This window comes from Chanos chanos, chromosome 5, assembly GCF_902362185.1.
Source record: "Chanos chanos chromosome 5, fChaCha1.1, whole genome shotgun sequence".
Lineage (NCBI taxonomy): Eukaryota > Metazoa > Chordata > Actinopteri > Gonorynchiformes > Chanidae > Chanos > Chanos chanos.
The window spans coordinates 4206264-4228763 of NC_044499.1; the positions used below are offsets into that span (position 1 = coordinate 4206264).

The 22500-nt window shown below is 44.5% G+C and overlaps 1 protein-coding gene across 1 annotated transcript in view; it reads right to left on the reverse strand.

The window, feature by feature from the left end:
- The window catches only part of gpc5c (glypican 5c), a 117709-nt gene that overhangs the window by 66133 nt on the left and 29076 nt on the right, over window positions 1–22500 (reverse strand). The window contains exons 4-5 of the mRNA XM_030773475.1: window positions 2867–3048; window positions 770–829 (exon numbers count right to left, since the gene is read on the reverse strand). Of these exons, the coding sequence (XP_030629335.1) occupies window positions 770–829; window positions 2867–3048 (242 nt within the window). The remainder of the gene's footprint in view (window positions 1–769; window positions 830–2866; window positions 3049–22500) is intronic.

Here is a 22500-nt window from a genome sequence, read left to right on the forward strand (position 1 = left end):
CTTAGACAGATTGTAGCGGGATGTGATCAGGCATTTGTCAGGGCCACCCACGAGAGCAGGGGGGCCTTCGAGTGTAAGAGTTCATCAGAGGTCACATGCTGAGTGAAGAGCCAATCAATCAAGTCTCTGTCATCGAGCATGTCTCCAGCCTGACAAAACAGGAAGTGAGTGGGCGGGTGATGGAAAGGAATGAGGCGGGTCTTTGGGAGGGTTAAAAAAAACATACATCTCACACACACACACACACACACACACACATCACACACCGATCCATAAGACACACACATACATCACACATATAACATCACATACACACATACACTCACAGACACACACACACATCACACACAGATCCATAAGACACACACATACATCACACATATAACATCACATACACACATACGCTCACAGACACACACACACATCACACACAGATCCATAAGACAGACACACACATCACACATATCACATCACAGACACACACACACATCACACAGATAACATCACATACACACACACACACACACACACACAGACACACACACACACATCACACAGAGATCCATAAGACAAACACACACATCACACATATAACATCACACACACACACACACACAGATCCATAAGACACACACACAATGTGAGACTGTAGCCCTTCATACACATCCTTCCATAGATAAAGACAGGATTTAGATTGAGAGAGTGAGTCAAACAGAGAAAGAGAGAAAGACATTGCACCTGAAAAGGCAGTCAGGATGTTCATGCTTACCGAGCTATCTTTTTCAGACTTCTAGGTTTATCGCTCTTGGAGGGTTTCAGAGGGAAGGATCTGAGGACGGTCAAAACCCCCCCGGACAAGATAATGGAACAGTCCAGGAGAGGAGGATGCAAGCAGGACAGACAGTTGGAAAAACCCAAGGACAACAAAACATGGGGGGGGGGGGGGGGGGAGGTGGGAGAGGGAGAGAAAAGTTAGGACCTGGGAGAAAAAAAAGTCAAATCATGCACATGCACAAACAGGCCAGACAAATGTGGCGCTACAGGTGGCGCTTACAAACACAGTTCTCCATTCTATTCATCTTTGTCATACTCTGGAATGTCTTCCACACAGTTAATATCACCCTGGTTTAAGAAACCCGATCAATACTCATTCTGTTATGCTATGGGCTTTTTACCTTTGGCATAACCCTTTTCATTTTCTTTTCTTTTCTTTTTCTTTTCTTTTCCAATGATTTATTTCATGCTGTCTACATGCATTTCCTGTCACCTGTCGCCTCTCTGACCTAATGCGGTGGCACAGGATGATGAGGTCATAAACATTCGCCAGCGCGTGTGTGTGCTGCCAGGCCAGTGCCGGGTGGGCATTGGACTGGCACTAATTTGGAGATGAATCAAGGTCAGAATATCCAGACAGGAAACCCGCTCTGTCCAGGTTGATCCAGACATTTCCCTCAGCCCCCACTCTTTCCGGCATTACCCGCTGTGCCAGCTTTAGCGGGCACCGCAATGCTGTGCCAAGCACAACAGCATTCCCGCCAATTCCACGTGCTACACTGATACTGTAGATCTGCATTGGTCGCATAGCAACTGAAGGAGAGGTCATTCTAAATGATGATTCTAACGGAAGCGACAGCTGCCAAGGGTTCCGTCCATTCCAGACAAAAATTGAACATTCTGCTAGCTCTCATGTAAAAAGCGCACGTGAAAAACTGCTTTGTGACATCACTGCGCTTTGTGATGTTCTTCTGCTCTCCTTTGTGACATCACCATAAGCTCTTTTACTTGGCTACACTCTGCCTCCCTGTGCCTGATGAGGGGCCCAGAGAAGGCATGCAAAGACAGCCTCCCTCCCCCTGAGAGTCTGAGTGTGATTTGTCCTTTAGCATAGGTCAGCACGCCCCACGCTTAACTCTGGGAGCCACAGAGTCTGAGAGTCTGTGCTGTGGGAAAAGTCTGCAGTGACATTTACATTTATACACACACACACACACACACACTACACATACACACACAAACACACAAACACACACACACACACACAAACACATACACACACACACACACACACACACACACACACACACACACACAAACACACACACTACACATACACACACAAACACACAAACACACACACACACACACACACACAAACACATACACACACACACACACACACACACACAAACAAACACACAAGCATACATACATACACACACACACACAGAGTGCAGGACTACTGTACATACCACCACTGAAAACTTTCCATAAGCCCCGCAGCTAGGGGGGGAAGATGCTTTGCGTGAATGGCATGTCATTTCAACAGTCAGTTCTGTTATGATACCCCATCTCCCACCTGAATGGCATTTCATTTCAACAGTCAGTTCTGTTATGATACCCCATCTCCCACCTGAATGGTATTTCATTTCAACAGTCAATTCTGTTATGATACCCCATATCACACCTGAATGGCATTTCATTTCAACAGTCAATTCTGTTATGATACCCCATCTCCCACCTGAATGGCATTTCGTTTCAACAGTCAGTTCTGTTTTGATGACTGACATCACACCTGTGTGTGTGTGTGTGTGTGTGTGTGTTTGTGTTTGTTTTACTAAAATTCAGTTGTATATTAATTTTGTTTATGAATCATATAATACTTCATACCACTGAAGGAATGACACAGAGTAAAGCACTGCACTGTAATAAAAATGATCAGTTATGAGTGAACATATATACTGTATATATATATATGATTAAAATTCAGGTTAAATCTATGACAGCTGGGATTTCTACTGCTCCGCGTTAAGTTGGAAATCCTGCGTTGGTTAGTTGCTGTTCTGGTGAGAACAAGTTCCACTCTCACCGTCTCAAATGGGCCAGTCTGCCGTGCTGGGCCAGGAGCGGAGATTCTGACAGGTTGGCTCGGGGAGGAGCGGAGGTGTCTGTTAGCGATGGGGTGGTTACCGTGGTAACCGGCAGCCCCGTCGTCGTGGCCGTCCGGGTGGTGTGAGCATCTGCTGTAGACGGGCCGCACAATTTATCCACCTGCGGAGAACAGAGTACGGCTTTAAAGTGAACAGCTGCAATCCAGCCACACGAATACGACACGATTCTGGGATTATTTTGTGTGAAAGAGAGAGAGAGAGAGAGAGAGAGAGAGAGCAGGACAGTAGAGCGCGATAGAGAAACAGAGGGGGGGGGGCTAGAGTTCAGGGTGGCAGAGAGCAGTGATGGATGGTCTGTGGAGACAAACGGTCTCTGTAGAGCCCATAAAGTCTCTCTAATGGGATTAGCTCTGTGAGAACCTCTTAATGATCATCTGTATATTCATTCGGATATCGACAGACTGCAACCACCCCCCCACAGTAATGAAGAGGTCCTGAAAGAGCAGCGGCCTATCATCCAATCAATACGTTTCATTGGCTTAAAAGCCTGCGGCATCAGAACTATGTTACCAGCCACACACACACACACACACACACACACACACACACACAGCCCTTCTTTAGAGCCCGAGAAGAAACGGGCTTTAAAAAAGCGACAGCCATGTGATACACACAATAAAAGCGTTACGGTCCATTAGACTTACTGTCGTTTTTTTTGTTTTGTTTTTTTTTAAACTGTTGTGTTTTAAGTATTGTCTGAGTTATTAGCCAATGACGTGAGGTTTGACAGCTGTGTCAGATTAAACTTTTATGTCGACTAGATATTTTAATTAAGAAATAAACAGTAATCAGAAAGTTTTTTTTCTTTTTCTTTCTTTTCTCTAGAGTTGAAAAATAGTCCTATCTACGGCACAGAAAAACAAATAAGCATGATTTTGACTGGGGGAAAAACACACAGAAAATTACAGGAAATTGGAAAGGAATGTAAGCCTTGCCATTGCGTATGAGCTGGCTAATCAAAAGCATCCTCCACAGCGGACTTGAGACTTGTATTTATTTAAAGTCAGCTTAGTACAATTACGCCTTTATTTCAATTTAAACTCGTTTTTTTCTCTCTCTCTCTTCACATAAGTTCACAGAAGTTGTACCAACATGATTTTTGGCAAGCGGCTACTGATACCAAAGCGCGGTTGCTCTTTACTGAAGTTTTGGAGCACAGTTCGTCGGGTGTTTGTTCAGGGAATACTTTAGGTAGCCCTACACTAGCTTCCCGATGCGCTTAAACCCCACTACAGAAACTTCAAAGCCGCCACCAAACAAAGGTCTGCGGCGTTGCCATATTGTATCCATCACGGAGGGGACGTGTTTAGGACAAACCTCCACTTGTTTCAAGCTACCCCAAAAACAAAAGAATGCGCCAAACGAACGCGTAGCGTCCGCAAACATGGCTATGCTAAGCGACCACAGTGGCTCAAAATATTCAAGGCGTCTGTAAACGCGATGCTCAGCTGAACCCAAGCGCCGCACGGTTAAATATAGTGCCGCCCGCACCGAGGGGAAGGGTTAGCGGTCTAGTCATCACATGTGTGCTGGAAACTGGAATTTAAATGGACGTTTCAAAATAACAACAATGAGTCCAAGCCACTGGCGCTTGAGTGACGGGAATTTGTGTAAACCCACGGAGAGAAAAGCATACGGCAAATTTTATGGCATTAAGTAGCAGACTTACTTCAAAAGTAACGTAGAAGAATTTTTTTTTCAATCCTTTGTTTACCCATGTATACACAAAAAAACCTATAGGGAGCTGAGCCGAGCTCCCGTATTTAAGACCCAGCCACATGCTCCGAGTCGACTCACTTTTTTTGCCGGCGCTCTTTAACGTGCGATCATGGAGCGGATATTACTGCGGGTGTGTTTGGATAAAGTGGCATTAAACACTATCTCTCAACTGCTGACGGCTGTCCTGAGAGGGGGATCTTTCAACCTTATTTCAAATATTCTCCATCTATCTATCTATCCATCTATCCATCTACCCCTGGCCTGTAGTTCATCACTTTCTCTCTCTCTCCTTCTCTCTACGTCTATATTTCTGTCTTCTTATCTAATTCAGTTCTCACCCACTCTTTGGTCCACACACACACACACGCAGGCACGCACACACATAGAGTGTGGCTATCACACATTGTGCTGAGTCTCTTCTGAGGGTAGAACCCAAAGAGAAACGTGGAGTGTGTCAGAAGGACGTCAGCGCAGGGATGCCAAGTCTGATGCATTAAGCTAAAAGCCTGTGCACTCATAAAACACTCTGAGACTGGAACACCCGCAGAACGCCGGGTGGTAGCACACGTCAGCAAGAGCTACCCAAAAACACACTTCATTTCTCTGACTCCAGCCAAAAACTTCCCGGCGCGATGATTAAACTTCTTTTTACTTTGCTACTGCAAAAATTTATTGTTTTTCAGAAACGATTAAAGGACATGAAAACTACCCCAGTTGATTTTTTTTTACTGCACTCAATTTATTAGCTAACCTGTAAATGTTAATGTTTTTCTGTTTAACTTATAAAATATCTCACTTCAGTGTTACACATTTTTCATTTTCACTCTCTCTCTCTCTGCGTGCATGTGTGTATGTGTGTGTGTGTGCTCTGTGTTTGTGTTTGTATCTAAAGAGCAGTAGCCTGGCTCGTGTACAGACGGACAGACCTCTTTGCCAGGGTTTGGGTCTAGGGTTTGGGGTGCTGTGGATTAATCTGTGTGGAACACAAGGCACAGAAGGTTCTGGTCTCTCATACAGGCCAAACAACTCACAGGCTTAGCATGCCTCAGTGGAAACTTGTCATGGCCTCATGTTATGGGTGCAACGTATTATGTAAGTTTTTCAACAGTCAGCAGACATGGCATCTCTGGCATGTCTCACACACACACACACACACACACATGCTGTCAAATCTGAACATTATTCAAGCCCCTTACGTATTTTTTGTTTGTCTTTCACGTTTATAATACTGTTATAACTGTGTTATAAAACAGGGCTGCACTCAAACCTCCTTTTGAGTTCAAACTACATTTGGGTTCACATATGAATACGTTCACACCAAATGTAGGTTCACATCACAGGGTCCCAGGGGGACAAAACATTGCAAAAAAAAAATAAAAATTCTGTTGCAACTGTTTGCTGTTTATGGATACATCTTCCATTGTAAATGTTTTGTTGACCTGAGAATTACAAAACAGCATGGGAATGGACTCCTCTGTGTAAATAAAGGAAATGAAATGATCAGCACCCATTTCTTTTGTCACCGGCAGGGCTCTTCACAGCACCTTGGAACCAAGGCATACTGCATTTAAAGGACGGATTCAACCGTTTCTTTTGATTGTTTGTTTGTTTGTTTGTTTACGATCAGCCCGTTAGTGACTTAAAATAAACCCTTTTGGTGCGCTCCACTGACTGTTATAGCTGAGTGTCAAAACTTTTCGAATCTTTACACTGGCATGCAGTGAGAATCTGTGACGCTATGATGCTAAAGATCCTGTTAGAATTGTGAATTTAACTTCCCCCGAAACTTTTCTCTAGGGCTAACGGCATCATCTTTCATCTGTCATCTCTTCAAACCAGTCTGAATACACATATTAATATGCTGTTATGCATATCTCTCTCTCTCTCTCTCTCTCTCTCTCTCTCTCTATATATATATATATATATCTATATATATATATATATTCTTTAATTATTAAACATTATCTTATTTATTATATTAACTTATGTAATATTAGTCTCTGTGTGAAGGTGTATATGTGCACAGACCCTCTGAGTATAACATCAGCAGATTATGCACACTGGCGACATTAAGTGCAGCACTCAACAAAGCACACACACACACACACACACACACACACACACACACAAGTGCAAGCCTGCCAAGTCATAATACCGAAAGATATTCATTTCAGATCTGTAGCCAAACGAAACATTATTTTGTCTCTAACGCTGAGTAAACGCATAAACGTTTTGTTTTAAGACAAGATGATGTGAGCTGAAAACGAGAGCGAAGGATTTAAAACAATTAAGTGCTTTGGTGCCTTCAGACACTTGAACTTTTAGCTCTTTATCCGAAGCGCTCCAACATCAATTCCTCTCGCAAGTTTTTTTTTTTTTTCCACTCAAGATGTGCAGTTCAGGAATTCCTTGAGAATGAAGAAATTGTGTTTAGAAAAGAGAAAATGTAAACTCTCTCTTTCTCAAAAAAAAAAAAAGAAAAGAAATGACACTTGAACAAGGGGTCAGTTTCAATGCTATTATTCCAAGTACTTTAACTGAAACAATATTTACCCCTACGCCAATACAGTGAAATATTTCTCTCTATAAATGGATGGGAGCAAAACACTAAGAGCAAAACAAAGACACATTTTTCAAAAAAGAAAAGACGCCAAGAAAAACAAGGGGGGGGAAAAAAAATCAAAACACAAACATACAAACTATGAACATAAACCACGTCACATGGTTTCCTGAACGCAGGCAGAGAAAGGGAAACGAGGTCATAACTTCTAGATCCGTTTCACGTGACGGACGGCCCGTACCGACAATCTTCCTATTGACAGCTCGACCGATGGTTTCCAGCACTATGGAATACGCTTCATTCCAGAAGCGTTCCACGAGTCAACTGTTCAATGCTGAACGCCGGACGGCCGCTAGTGCGTGGATATGACATGACATGACGGGTCTGAGCGTGTGAGACCTCTGTGGCTGGAGGGAACACCTGTCTGTCCTTGTAATATCTCTGAGATCTCAGCTATCCTGTCTGAAACATTCCTCACGTGAGTGGCTTCGGAATGACAGTAGCACTGGTCACTGCCAGTGATCCCCTCTCTCATTCTCTCTCTCTCTCTCTCTCTCTCTCCCCCTCTCTCTCTTTTCTCTCTCTCTCTCTCTCTCTCCCCCTCTCTCTCTCTTTCTCTCTCTCTCTCTCTCTCTCCAGGGACCAAGTCTTAGAGAGAGGAACACATGCTTTATTCAAACTAGGATGTTTTCAGACTGGATGAATGGACTGTGCATACATGTTTGTCTTTGTGTGTGTGTGTGTGTGTGTGTGCGCGCGCGTGTGTGCCGACAGCAGGGGCTTACACAGTCTTGGCTACTTCTATGTGAGAATGAAAGTGCACATGAGTTTGTGAATGTTGCGTATAATCAGATTGTGGTTGTATGTGTGTGTGTGTGTGTGTGTGTGTTTTGGGGTGTAATACATAATAGCTTGGTTTAGGAAGGAGAGTAGTGTACAGGGTTTGTGAGTTCTGTATGAATGTGTGTTTGTGTATGAGAGAGAGAGAAAAGAGAGGGTGAGTGTGTGTGTGTGTGTGTGTGTGTGAGAGAGAGAGAGAGAGAGAGAGAGAGAGAGAGAAAAGAGAGGGTGAGGGTGAGCGTGTGTGTGTGTGAGAGAGAGAGAGAGAGAGAGAGTGGGAACAGAGAGGGTGAGTGTGTGAGGGTGTGTGCCTATGCATGTGTGTAAGTATATGTATCTGAGACTCTGTGAGACTGTGTTGTACTGCCGTGTTTCCCCATTCAGGTTGAGGCCAGATAGGAGCAAAGGGCAAAGGATTCAGCCCCTGAGTGTCCATCCCATCCCTGCTCTGAGGGAGTATTCTGTTTCACCGTCCACTGGTGGTCCTTCAAACAGGTTTATTTGTCCAAGGATTAGCTACAGAAGCACAAGAACTTTCCCAGCACTCTCTGGCCCCTCCAGCAGTGCATTGTGGGTGCGCACAGGCCGGTGAGGGCTAACCCTTTGTCCAGTGCTGGTTTGCATTCATCTCTCCGCCCCCCCCCCCACTTCCCCTCGCCCATCCCCTCCCCCAATCAGAATTCAATTCACAGATCGGCCCCTCTGCCAGCCTGTGCCAAATCCCACAATGCATTAGCTTCCAAGACCTGAACTGAAACAATTTACATAAAAACTCGTGTAGGAAACACACTTCTCTGATAAAAGCCTGCTTCAAAACATCGCTTCTCTTTACGTTAATTACTAACCTGAAATGCCTTCCCACAGTCTTTTAACTCCTTTGCTTTCTATAGAGATAAAAAGAAAAGTAAGATACACTTACAGATTGTCAGAGCCTGTCTTTCCATTGCTTTCTCTTTCTCTAACCTGACACACTCACACACACTCTCTCTCACACTCTCTACCACACTCTTTCACACACACACACTCTCTCACACACCCTAACACATTTTAAGAGCAGGGATAATTAATAAGACACTCAGAGTTTTGAATGATGACATCATCCCTGAGAGGGTCAGTGAGGGCACATCAGCATAACTTCACTTCATCGCCGTCTCTAACTCCCATTAAAACCACGGAGCACAAGATCCATCACAGAACGGCTAAGGACAGGCTGACACATTGTCAGATCGTTGTTTACTTTAAAGTTATCCATCTTGAATTACACTATGCTCCGAAAGGGCCAACTGAGGGTAATAGAACAGCTTTATAGTTGGAATGTGAGCATTTCAGAAAGACAGCTGCAGTCAAAGAAAGGCTCTTCTTCATCTGTCTTTGTGTAAATCATTAACAATAGCTTGGCAGTCCTTGCCAGTGACAATACAAATGAAACGTTGGCAAAAAAAAAATAAAAAAATTTTTAAAAAGTCAGATGTAACGAGTTTAAGGGTCCAAACCGGGCCAACGGATCCTCAGATGGATGCATCGCTGTTGTTAATTAAAACGATATGGCCCACGTCACAAGTACCCAAGCATCCTGTTCTATCTGCAATTCCAAAAAAGAAAAAAAAAAATGGAACTCGGATGAAATGCTGATGTATCATGTGACTCTGAGCAGGCCCTGAGACTCACTTGGATGAGGAGTCGATGAGAATGGCTCATCCTTCAAACTGACTGGCACCCTGCTTCACCACTGCCAGAGCACACAATGCTTGACTAACTGCATTGCAGTTGGCTGTATAATTGCCACGCTACTGCACACACACACACACACACACACACACACAAATACATTCAAACAGCTATAAGGCAAAACAGATGATTTTGTCCCCAGTGCAAGTTAATGTGTGTCTCTCTCTGTCTCTCTCTCTTTTTTTTTTTTGTTTTGGGGATGAGACTTTGGGGTGGTCCAACAAATTTAGCATAATAACACTTTATTGCTATCCTCCAAGTTCTCATCTTCCAACACTTCCAAATCACTGAACGTAGAAGTCACAATTCCCTGCATAATTATAAAGGACACATGGGTTGCAATGATGATTATAAATGATAACAATCGTAACACTAGAAATAAGGATGATTATTCCTGCCCGTTAGTAAAACCTGGCCATAGACTGAGGTGATGACATTTTAGCGCCAACAGTGCACCGCCGACAACGCCAAATCCCCCCCCCCCCCCCCCCCCCCTTCACCCCACCCCCGGCCCTCTAGTTTTTCTGCTTCTAAAATTCAGAGCAAAGGTGTCAAAAACAATAATACTTATGGACATACGTGAGGTTTGAGAAACGCTACACATTTGCCGACTGGCAAAAACACAGGTAGTAAGTTCACGCTGACAGATTACTGTTCCATGGGCTTGGTGTTTGGTCATTGCTTAAATTTTGCCTGTGTGACAGCTACTCTGTGAATGTTCTCAGTTCATTAGATATACTGTTTACTCTGGAACCGTTCTGTTACCGAGACAGAGGGTAAAACTTTTGGGGGGGGGGGGGGGGGACATTTCAATGAGCTTTTAAAGACATGTTTCTTATTCTTAAGTGTTTGTTAAGGGGCCCTCTCCAAGCATCTTTCAGTGAATTACTGTGCAAATGATGACAGTCTTATAGCCATGCTATCACTTAGTCTGCCGGTTACTAGTTTTGGTGACGTTACTGTGGATGACATTTGTTTAGCTACAGCTGGTTCATTCATTTTCCAAGCCGGGGGGGGGGGGGGGGGGGGGGGGGGGGCTAACCCAGCACTCACAGGGCGAAAGGTGGGGAAACAGCCTGGACAGGTCGCCAGTCCGTCGCAGGGCAGACACACAGACAAGCACATTCCCAGGAACATCCATGTCCAGGAATCAAACCTGCTGAGTGGCGCCCTACTGCGCCACTGTGCCACCCTGCTACAGCTGGTATATGAATTATAATTCACGGTAAATATTCACATTCACTGAGTTAGTTCACTCACTCACTCGCTCATTATCTAAGCTGCTTATCCTAATTAGGGTCGTGCTGGAGCCTATCCCAGTGCTCACTGGGCGAAAGGCAGGGAAACACCCTGGACGTGTCACCAGTCCATCGCAGATTGAGTTAGCTGGCATTCTAAATGAATCAGTTTACGGCAAAACCCAACTTGTTTATGACAGCATATAAGAGTAACACTGGGATCGCATGTTCATGTCTTTAGCTGTAAACTATATTTATCTACTAAGGCACCATAAAAGTTTCTTGAGTGCTTGACTGCTTGCCTTTGCATTTTTAAACTGTGAAATCGATGGTGTGGTGGAGAGATTATGTGTGACGACTTGTTTAGTGTAGCAGGTTACCAAGAGAACGGTGTTAACATGACATCATTACAAAGTGCGCAGAAAAAAAAAAAAAACCCTGGTCCTTCTTCCATTGCTCCCTGCAGAGAGCAACGCTTCCCCCACCGCCCCCCAAAGCCAAGCCTGTGGTTTGGAAGTCTCCGTGCCCTCTGAGAGGCCTGGCTACATTTAGAGCACCCCCCCCCCCCTCCCCATACCCCTCGTTCCACTCCTGTCTGAGAACCCTCAGACTACCTCAACACGTGGGAATTTTGGTGTTTTCTCCCAAAACGCGCTGACTCACTGCTAGCTCTGCAAATCCGTCTCTGCGCTTTTCTTTTTGTTTTGTTTTGTTTTCTTTTCTTTTCTTTTCTTTTCTTTTTAATGGTTTCTTTCTTCTTTCATTTCACTCCGTGTCTTGACCTTCGGCCGCGGTTATCGTCTACGCTGCTCTTCTCTTACCCATTCTCTTCTCTCTCTCTCTTTTTTTTTTTTCCCGTCTCCTCATTTCATCCTTTTCTTCGTTTACTTTGTCAAACTCTCTCGTCTGTCTTTTCCCACCTCCCTCTGCCTCCTCGCGTTTTCCACTGTCATCTAACGTTTCGCCCTCTTTCTCTCTCTCTCTCTCTCTCTCTCTGTCTCTCTCTCTCTCTTTCTCTCTCTCTCTCTCTCTCTCTCTCTCTCGCTCTTTCTCTCTCTCTCTCTCTCTCTCTGTCTCTCTCTCTCTCTCTCTCTGTTTCACCATTGATCCTATCCCCTCATTCACTGGCCCCAAGTGACTCCCCCCCCCCACCATCCTCTCATCTCCAGTGTTTATCTTTCCTACCACCCCATCCCTCTCTCCTCACTTCAAAATGATCTCAACTCTAATTAAAGAGAAACATCCCCTCTCGCTCCCACATTTCACTATAAATAGTTATTGAAGCTCCGATTTTTGACAGAACACTGCGTTTATGATTCAGTTTTTCTTTCTTTTTTTTTTCCTCCATCTCTTGTTTGCCATGATTCGATCATTCGCGTTTGATTTACAAGATGGTTTCCCGAAAACGGACGTTTTCTTGGGACCATTTGATGTCACTGTCTCTCCAACTGTCATTGTAAACAAATTTAAAAGGATGATATGTTGAGTGTTCCAAGGAGAATTAAAGATTTAAGTTATTTAAAAATCCAACCAGAGTATTATTGACAATTAGCAAGGCAGACAGAAAACACAAAATACGATAACATATTCTAATCAAGACATATAATCGTGTACACATGATAAAGCAAGATCAGTTTTAAACCTTAAACAATGTTTAATCTATGACTTTAAACAAACTAGCATGTTTCATCACAAATTCACTCAAAGGAATACATCACCAAAAACCACAGTTCAGACAGAATCGAGGGAGCACTGTGTAGGTGACGACTTACCAACAAATCGCTGGAGAGGACAAAAGAGAGGAGACAAAGCAAGGCTAACAGTAGGGCGTCTCTGGCCTCATATTGTGTGACATCAGTAATGAGATTATCTTCCTGTCTCTGTTCCATCCCCATTGGTGAAGATAACATGACCAATCATTGGTTTTAGTGGTCACAGTTCAATGTTGTTTCATCTTCTTTTTCTTTCTTTCTTTCTTTCTTTCTTTCTTTCAGTGGGTCTTTGCATATCTGAATCTGTCATTGCATGCTGTGTAGATATGCCACAGGTATGGTTCATATAAAATGTCGAAGTTGCAGATTCATTTCGTATCGCCCGGGTCAAGGTCTCACTTTTGACTGTTCACGTGTACAGCCTGTTTGTCAGGACCTTTCAGATAATCCAGTGTACAACTTGCCATGTTTTTAAGTACAGGGACGATGCTGGACATAAAATGAAATAACCTACTTCGTTTTATATCCTCAGCAAACTCCCGCATGTTCCGTTTTTCAGTACTAATTACTGTGAAAATTTTTCATATGGCCAAAGTCCGCTTAATAGTTTCCTTAAAACATAAATTTGCATGTTTAAGGTATAATTGTGTCGTAGACATGGGGAAAGTCTATCTGCACGCTCAGCAAAACTAGAAGAGAGATAGGCATTGCCAAAAAGAGAGGTCAGAGATGCAAGACAGGGTTTTTTCTTTTTTTTTTTCCTTCTTTTTAATTCTCAACCTTTTTTTTTCTGCATCACTGGGGTGAAGAGACAAATCAGCTAATGGAGAGCAAACCTGCTGAAGAGGCTGAACGTCCGTTCTCTGGCAGAGAAGAACGGAGGGAACCTCAGCCAGACAAACCTTTAAAACATAACGCACTCCTTCAGTGAACCCCCCCACCCCCCCTTGCAACCCCCCCACCCTCCCTTGCATTGTGGGCTTGTGAAACCTTATAGATGGAAAACCCTTCACTGTCTCGTGAGTCTTGTTCTCATTATCTCAACGCACAGTCTGCTATTAAAATTCCATCATAAGACCGTAATTAGAGTTCTGAGTTAAACCTCATAGGAAATAAGGTAGTACTGCATATCAAATTCCATAATCAGGGTATCAGTCTACGATTGAACTGTTATTACTGTTGTTGTCGTTGTTGTTGTTGTCTTGCGAATTCACGTTTTTTGGGGGTTTTTTTTCAAAATAATTTCTTGTCATTTACCCTCAAACATGATGAAAGCCATGAATCAGGAAAAGTCACACAATCACACACACACACACACACACACATCTGTTTTCGTTGAAGGCACTGAAATAATATCTGACTTGGAAACTGCCATTGTGTCTGCTCTCCCAGTCCCCTGCTGCCCATCAACCACATTCATACTGATCCCAGATCATCTCTGGGTGACCAAGCCCAAAGGGGAGCGCATAGCACATTGACAAATCACGCTCCACAAATCACACTTTCCCTGCTGTTCTGAGGTCAGTTTGAATAACTATGACAGATAAGATTGTGCCACGCTGGTAAAATGGAAAGAGAAAAACCAGGGGAGAACCAAGAGGAATGAAGACACATCATCGCCTCAGATGAGGAGGAAGAACTAGGGAACTCCATACTACACCTTTACTTACGTCACCCCATCTTTAACCTCCGTTCTATATCCCTTTTGTCTTATTTAAACTCTTATACAACCCACTGCCGCACCCCCCCCCCCCCCCGCTCCCCCCACTCCCCCTGCAATATTCCCTCACAGACTCACTCCCTGACATCATTTCATAATTAATCCAGTTTCATCCCACCGCACTTCCTCCTTAATCCCTCTGTCCTCTTATCTCGGCCTCCTTGGTCCCGTTACTCCCGAATCCTGAACCCGTGTCAGTTTGACATCTCACCCATTTCTCCCCTCTAAACACATCCACGGCGGGGGGGGGGGGGGGGGTCGAGGGGAGACAGAGGATAGAGAGAAAGACAACGGATCAGAAAAGACACGCGGGGAATGATAGTCCCTAACCGCTCTTTTAAACAGTCCCTCTAAAACTTCAACCCCCCCACCACACACACACACACACACACACACACACACACACGTCCCTCCACACTGTCGCCGTCACCCAGGCATGGTCTGCCAAAGTGACCTGGTGTCATCTGAGCCCGGCCTACATGCCAAGTGAATTAACACTTGATCTCCGAGGGGGTTGAGTCTTCCAAACACACTATGCTGGAACCACAGAGGTGTAAGAGGATATATCTCTACCTCTACAGTTTCAGCAGAGTCTGGACTCTCCCTCCCTCCCCCTCTCCCCCTCTCCCCCCCACACCCCCCCCACCCTGGCAATACGGTCAATGGCTTCCTTTCAGCGTTCAAACGAAGGCAGCCAACATTGTCATGGCAGTGGGAACCCATATACTTGGTTTCCAGACCCCTAAAATATGATCTCCAGTCTATGTGTGTATGTGTGTGTGTGTGTGTGTGTGTGTGTGGTTGTGTGTGTGTGTGTGTGTGTGTGTGTGTGTGTGTGTGTGTGTGTGTGCGCGTGTGCGTGTGCTCGTGCGTGTGAAAACACATAACGCAGCACGCTATGGGGTCGAGAATGCCAACCGCAGTCCCTTTTTTCGTAGGGTAACATCCCAGTGAAAAACCACACCGTCATAATAATTCCTCTAAAAACAACTCACTGCAACACACCATTGCCTGCAAAATGAGGAAAGGGGCTACTGGACGCTCTTAAAGTTATGATGTTTGGAGAGAGAGAAAAGTGAACTTTTCTAAAAACATTTTCTTTTTCTTTTCTTTTTTTTTTTCCTTTTACGACAACGAATACTGATGTATTAAAAACACAGTTTGCAGTTCGGAAAATGGAAGAGTGGGCGTTTTCTTCATAGGTGTTCTGTTTATCTCCGATTATACCTGTTCTACACACCAGGGTCAACTTTAATTACTTCAACATGGTGAAGTCAGGCATAAAAAAGACAAAAAAAAAAGTGCAAAACTCCGGACAAGAAATATGACAAGCCATCTACCTGTAACTATCTACTACCTACTTCCTCTGCAGCTAGCAACTCCATTGTGTGGCGTAAGAGTAAGAGATTTAGCTGACATGTAGAATGAATCATTGTAAAACTGACTGCGGAGATCTTATCTGACCTGTGGCTGCCAGAGGCGACCAGACCATCCACGGGGGTTGGAAATGTCACTGGACGACCTTCAGACTCGACCAACCGCTGCGAAGGCCTCGTGTGCCAATTTAGCGAAGGAGAGTGATTAGCTAGGACGCGAGACGGATGACCTTGAAAACAGATTACGGAGGTGTAACATTCATATATAACCAGCCTACAGGAGAACACTAAGGGCGATCGTCCCATGACTTTAAACTGAATCCCGCGTGGGAGAGATCCTCAAAGCTGACGCCTAAGGAAAAAGTCAGAGCCGGATCGCTGTTCTGAGCAGAAGACGAAGCGGCTTTCCTTTCTATTCATCCACCATTTCCGCGTCGTGCAGACGAGGGTAAAGATCTGCTTATCCGACCCAGGGCTCAGAAATCCGTATCTATGCAGGTCACGCGGATCTTGTCAAATAACCAGACTGTTACCAAAATATTATAACCAAATTTAAAAAAACAAAAAAAAAACCACCACAAGACTGTTTCAGCTGAATTGGATCCGTCCATTGTTGTCTTAACCTCTTCTCCTTAACCTTCCGTCCATGTTTCCTCTTTTCCTCTTTTCCGCAAAACCCCCTCTTGTTGACAATCAGTATGTGGGCTCTATTTTAGCCCAATTCACTGCTTTAGCCAGCAGCCTCTCATTTTCATCTCATGGTGTACCCTAAAGGCAAAGGCAGAGGAAATTCAGCAAACCCTCTCTGCCACTGGCCCTCTCACTGCTCATTAGCCGAAAGACTTTTACCACTTTTGACTCTGTATGTTTATCTGTGTATAATGCCTTTCCCTACATGCACTCTTGAGGAAGCGACTTTGAACTTTTTCCTGCAGTAATGAGGAAATGTCTTGGAATATGTCTTCATGACGTCACGTATTGTAAATGTCTGAGGTATTGTTCGTCTTTTGTTAATGTCCGTATGTGTTGTATGTCTAACTGCACTGGCTGTAGAAACAACTTTTATTTTTATTTTTTTCTTTTTAAGATTTTGATTTTGCTCATTCCTCTACGTTAATCCTACGACTCCAAAGCTAAAGCAAACAGTATGTCATAAACCTTTGGCCACATACGCATGACTTTGGGTACAGGTCAAGTAAAACTGTTCACTGGCCAAGCTCGACAAACAGGATCCACTCCCATATGGAGAAACTCCAGACGGATCACAAAGAGATCAATAAACCCTTTTTTCAGAGTTACACCCCACCCTTTACTGGTCCAAGCACAGCTCTGGCTCTGTCTCCCGCGTGGCCTTTCTTTCTGAGAATGTAATTATTCCCACTGTTACCATTGAGCGAAATCTCAGATTGGATATTTCCGTCTTTCGAAATTCAAAAGGCTTTTAAATTTACAGAGGAAAAAAAAAAAGAAAAAGAAAAACCAACAACAAGAATTTGATGGGTTCACCAATTCATTAAAAAGAAAAAAAAAACAAACTCCGTTGGCTCTCTTATTCTGAGCAGTGCTTCACGAACCTTTTTCATCTACTCATCTCCCTGCAATTGCAGGGCAAGCATCTGTTTCCTTTTTAGCTGACAAAGATAACAATACTTTTCTATGTGCCTTGCACTTGTTCAATACCCTTGCTGACTTTGGATTTTGAATTATTATTCAAGGTCTCTTCGACCACATCTTCAGAGAGCTGGACTGAACAGGACTCATACAGGATAAATATCTGTGGTTTATAGTCAAAGAACATCGGTTCCTGTCATCTACTACAGCAATTCTCAATTCAAGTGCTGGAGGCCCACTGTCCTGCACGTCTTTATTTGAACTGAAGACTGACATACATGGTTCCACTAATCAGTTAATCATCAAGCACTTGATTAGCTCAATCAACTGTGGTAATGAAGAGTTAAAACAAAGATGTCCAGGGCATTGGGCCCCCAGGACTGAAGTTGAGAAAAACCAATCTACTTTACCCTACCAAACTGCACGGAGACAATTATGTCGCTTGAAGGTAAAAAAAAAAGACCTTCAACCAGATGGAGTGGAAGTATTTATTCTTTACCTTTGAAAGCTCTGGATTTAACAAAGAAATTAATGCCACAATGAAATTACTCTATGAATCTCCCAGAATGTCCCAGTAACCATCAATAACAAGCAGTGTGATTGCTTTCCTACGACTGGAGCCGTTACACAGGGGTGTCCATCATTCCACCTTCTGTTCACTGAGACTGCTGGACCCTTGTCAAGGGCTTCACTCCGCTTTAGGGCTGTAGAACCGCGTGGTTTTGAACACAATGTCTCCCTGTACACGGACAATCTACTTCTGTATGTTTTGGACTTTGTCTCGTCACTCCCTCATAATCCCGAGGTCCTGGACCAGTACGGGCAGCTCTCGGATTACAGATAGAAATCCTTGGAAAATTCGACCCGTACCTCATACACTGTTCCTTTTCCATTAGGTTTAGGATAGCTTTGCATATTAGGGAATCTAAGCCAGTCACTCACCGTTTCAAGATGCTTTTCCCTAAAAACTTTAGGTTTTTCCTTGGAAAATGTAAAAGAAAAAAAACGTGGACCAGCAGCCCACTCCACCACTGTCCCTGGCAGGGTAAGTTCATCTCATCAAAGCGAGCGTTCAAGCCAAGGTTTGACATATCTCTCAGAATACCTCCACTTTAATCAAGTAATCCTTTTCTTAAAAGCATTACGTCCATTATACAAGGGAGTAAAGGACACAGAAATCAATGAAATCTCTCCGTGGAGTCCAAGAGTGATCTGGCACTGCCTAATTTTAGTGATGAGAACTCTATAATGGCTGTCACCACACAGGCCGGCCCTATAAGAATCTCAACCTTTGTCATTCTCTTTAATGGCAACCTGAGTACCAACTCGGTAGTTTCATACGCAGTCAGAATACGGTCCTGACCTATTGGACTGTTGAGAGCGTCTGTTTCTCTTCCACACTACGTGAAACTGGGCCGCTCACTTCACCTTGTTCCGACCTCCAAGCCTTCACCACTCAACGGGCTGATGAAGACGTCGAATGCATTCATGTTGGAAAGGGTGTTAACATCTTAATGTGTTGATGAGGACAAATTTTCTTTCTGCGAGCTTTATAGTTTGCCTGAATCTTTTTTTTTTTCTTGGGAGGGAGGGGGGGGGGGGGGGGGTACCTGTACATCAGACCTGTAGATCGATATTCAGAAGACCACCATCAGACATGAGCTGATCCTGAATCAGCTGCTAGGCTCTCCAGGATGCACCCCAATGTGAAACCATCACGTTCCCTGGATAAAGGCCAACCCGCAGATGTGAAGCTTCTTTAAGACTTTGACCAACGTGTCTCAGGTCTATGTGGCCCTGGAATCTCCATTCTCCATTCATTATTGTGTTCTGCTATCACCTCTGAATCACCGCCCTCGCAGGGAGACACACGGACAGACGGGCCGTACGTGAACACATCTATTCAAACTACTGCAAATCAAACGAAACGCTCAAAGAGAGTTCACCGGGACCTTTAGAGGGGATCCGGACGTCCCTCTCGGGATGCCGCGGTTCTTTACAGGGTCCAGTCCAGATGCTGAGGTGAAGGCTAAACAGGAGCGGCTATGTTATTTAGCCAAATAGAAACCATTCACCTCAGTCAACATACAACATGAGAACATCCATGTCAGTGTTTTCCGCTGCTGCAGATGACCTCAAGTGAAGAGAATGTGTCCAGTCTTTTTTTTTTTTTTTTTCTTCGCAGTCGCATTATATTTTACCCTCCCATTCGGTGCTTTTTTTTTTTTTTTTTTTTTCGTTTTCCCTTCTCTACCTTGACCCTGGGGTGGGGTGGAATTCGATGTTTCACATCTCATTAGTTACTGAATATTATACACCATGTTATCTTCTTCTCAGGCTGATGTCGATTACTATGACGTGTTATTTTATCTCTGGACTAAAACTTTGAAAAAACAATAAAAAAAAGGAGAACTATTGCTAGGGTCTTCAGATGTGGAAAACTTCTGAAAAAGCAGGGAAGATGTCAATGGAAGAAAAGAAAAGAAAAAAAAAGCCATGAAAGCTAAAGTGACGATGGTAGCCATGCAGCTCGGCCTTCACGGCCACTAGTGTTCCGTTAAGGGAAAAAAAAGGATAGAGAGGGAGAGAGAGAGAGAGAGAGAGAGAGAGAGAGAGAGAGCAAGAGAGAGAGAGAAATGAAGGTGTTTTTTAAAAAAGCTGAGGACTTTTCAGACCATGGCTGGGAGGGAAAGAAAAAAAGAGCCATTGCTTGCTGGACCCAGCGGGGTCGTCGATTCGCCAGAAACAATTTTCTGCCCCTTTCCACTTGACTGGGTCCAGTCTGTTGGTGTGTGTGTGTGTGTGTGTGTGTGTGTGTGTGTGTGTGTGTGTGTGTGTGTATCTGTGTGCATGTCTGTGTGTGTGTGTGTGTTTGTGTGTGTGTGTCTGTGTGTGTGTGTGTTTGTGTGTCTGTGTGTGTGTGTCTGTGTGCGTGTCTGTGTGTGTGTGTGTCTGTGTGTGTGTGTGCGTGTGGTGTGTGTGTGTGCGTCTGTGTGTGTGCGCCTGTGTGTGTGTGTGTGTGTGTGTGTGTGTGTGTGTGTGTGTGTGCGCGTCTGTGTGTGTGCGTCTGTGTGTGTGCGTCTGTGTGTGCGTCTGTGTGTGTGCGTGTGTCTGTGTGTGTGCGTGTGTGTGTGTGTGCGTCTGTGTGTGTGTGTCTGTGTGTGTGCGTGTCTGTGTGTGTGTGCGTGTGTGTGTGTGTCTGTCTGTGTGTGTGTGTGTGCGTGTCTGTGTGTGTGTGTGCGTGTGTGTGTGTGTGTGTGTGTGCGTGTGTGTGTGTCTGTGTGTGTGTACTGCCGGACCTCATTCTGGCATTGTTAATCTCGTCTCTTTCTCTCCTCCATGCTCGGACTCGTCCCATGAATACCAAACAGGCTGACGGAGCCCCCGAATCCAGGGCCCTGCATACTTGGCTCGGGTCAGTCTTCCAACCTGGCAACGCCCCCACGCCCCCCACACCCCCCACACCCCCACACCCTGGCTCCGAGCACACTGTGCGGCCAATTAAGCAAAACCCAACTCGGCACGACAGGCAAACGCAGACGTGCGGAGGAGCTGCGGCCAGCCCCAGAGAAAAGGGCTTCAACCCCATCACCTCCGTAAGCCTGCAGCACAGAGGGGATCCAGGCTGGGCGAAAAAAGGAAAAGAACAGAGAGGGTGATTAAAAGAGACAGATGTGGAAGAGTGGTTTGGGGTGAGTCACTATGAAAGGGGGAGATGGGACGGTTCGACTGACTGGACACAGCTTGGTCTCAGGTCCAGGCAAGCCTTGTGTTCTGACTCATAGACAACATCAGGGGATCATCTGCTGATCCTCAAACTCCATATCCAGAGCAAAAAAACTGTTGAACAAGCAATATTTTAGTTTAGGAGGTACTGCACTGTACTGCCCTTTGAGGTCGTCTAGTGTGTTGTCGTAGCTGGAATAGAGTCATACACGTCTTTCTTGTTCTCACGCACATGCCTGTGGCTTTGCCGTTAAGGAAAAGCCTGGAGAGGTCTTGTCCGAGGATTAAGGAATCTGTCGACTGATTTGTCAGATTAAATCAGATTCATCTGCAGATATCATGCTCGATCTTAAAAGACAGCATCTAGGGCTGCTGGTGAGACCATTACTCACATAACTGTCAAAACTGTTTTAGGGACTGTTTAAGGCAATTAAAGAGGAAACGGATATAACAACAGATGAAGCAATGAGGAAAGAGAAAGAGAGAGAGAGAGAGAGGGAGAGAGAGAGGGAGGGGGAAAGAAAGAGAGAGGGAGTGAGAGAGAGAGAGAGAGAGAGAGAGAGAGAGAGAGAGAGAGAGAGAAGCGAGAGAGAGAGACAGAGACAGAGAGAGGCAGAGTATGTCCAGTCTGTATAATGAATGTGAGAAGCAGTGGAGCCAGTCAAGAAAAGATCCAATCATGAAAACATACAGAAAAAATGTCTGCAGATACATTAAAGTGTCCTCAAACGCCATGGAGGAAACCAGTCGGAAAGAGGGAGGGAGACAACGGAGAGAAAAATAAGGGGAGAGGAAAAAACAGAGAGGGAAAGAGAGGGAGAGAGAGAGAGAGAGAGAGAGAGAGAGAGAGAAGACTGGAGGTTTTGGCAGTGCTGAGACAGGGCGCAGACACTGAAGATCCTCTCTTCCTGTCATTAAAGTAATTGGTCCTTTCCTAGCAGTTCCTCATCATGTCAACCAGTGAGATCAGGGGGAAAAAAAAAAACCCTTCAGAACATCAATTTTCGCTCTCACTGGGACGCACATGTACAGTATGAACAATACCGCACTCTCAACAGCCGAACACGCATGAACTCATCACAGATCATTGTCCTCTGGACATGAAATGAAACTTTATACAGAAAATGTTGCAGTGTGTGAGTGTGTGTGTGTGTGTGTGTGTGAGTGTGTGTGTGTGTGTGTGAGGTAATTCATAATTTCTGCTCTTGTTCCCAAGATTCAGAAACACTAGTTAGTTTATGTACCCTTTCATGTTGTGCTGAGGTGTTTTGAAAGATTTGATGAAGTAAGAGCTTTTGGGAAGAGTATTACGTTGACCAAAC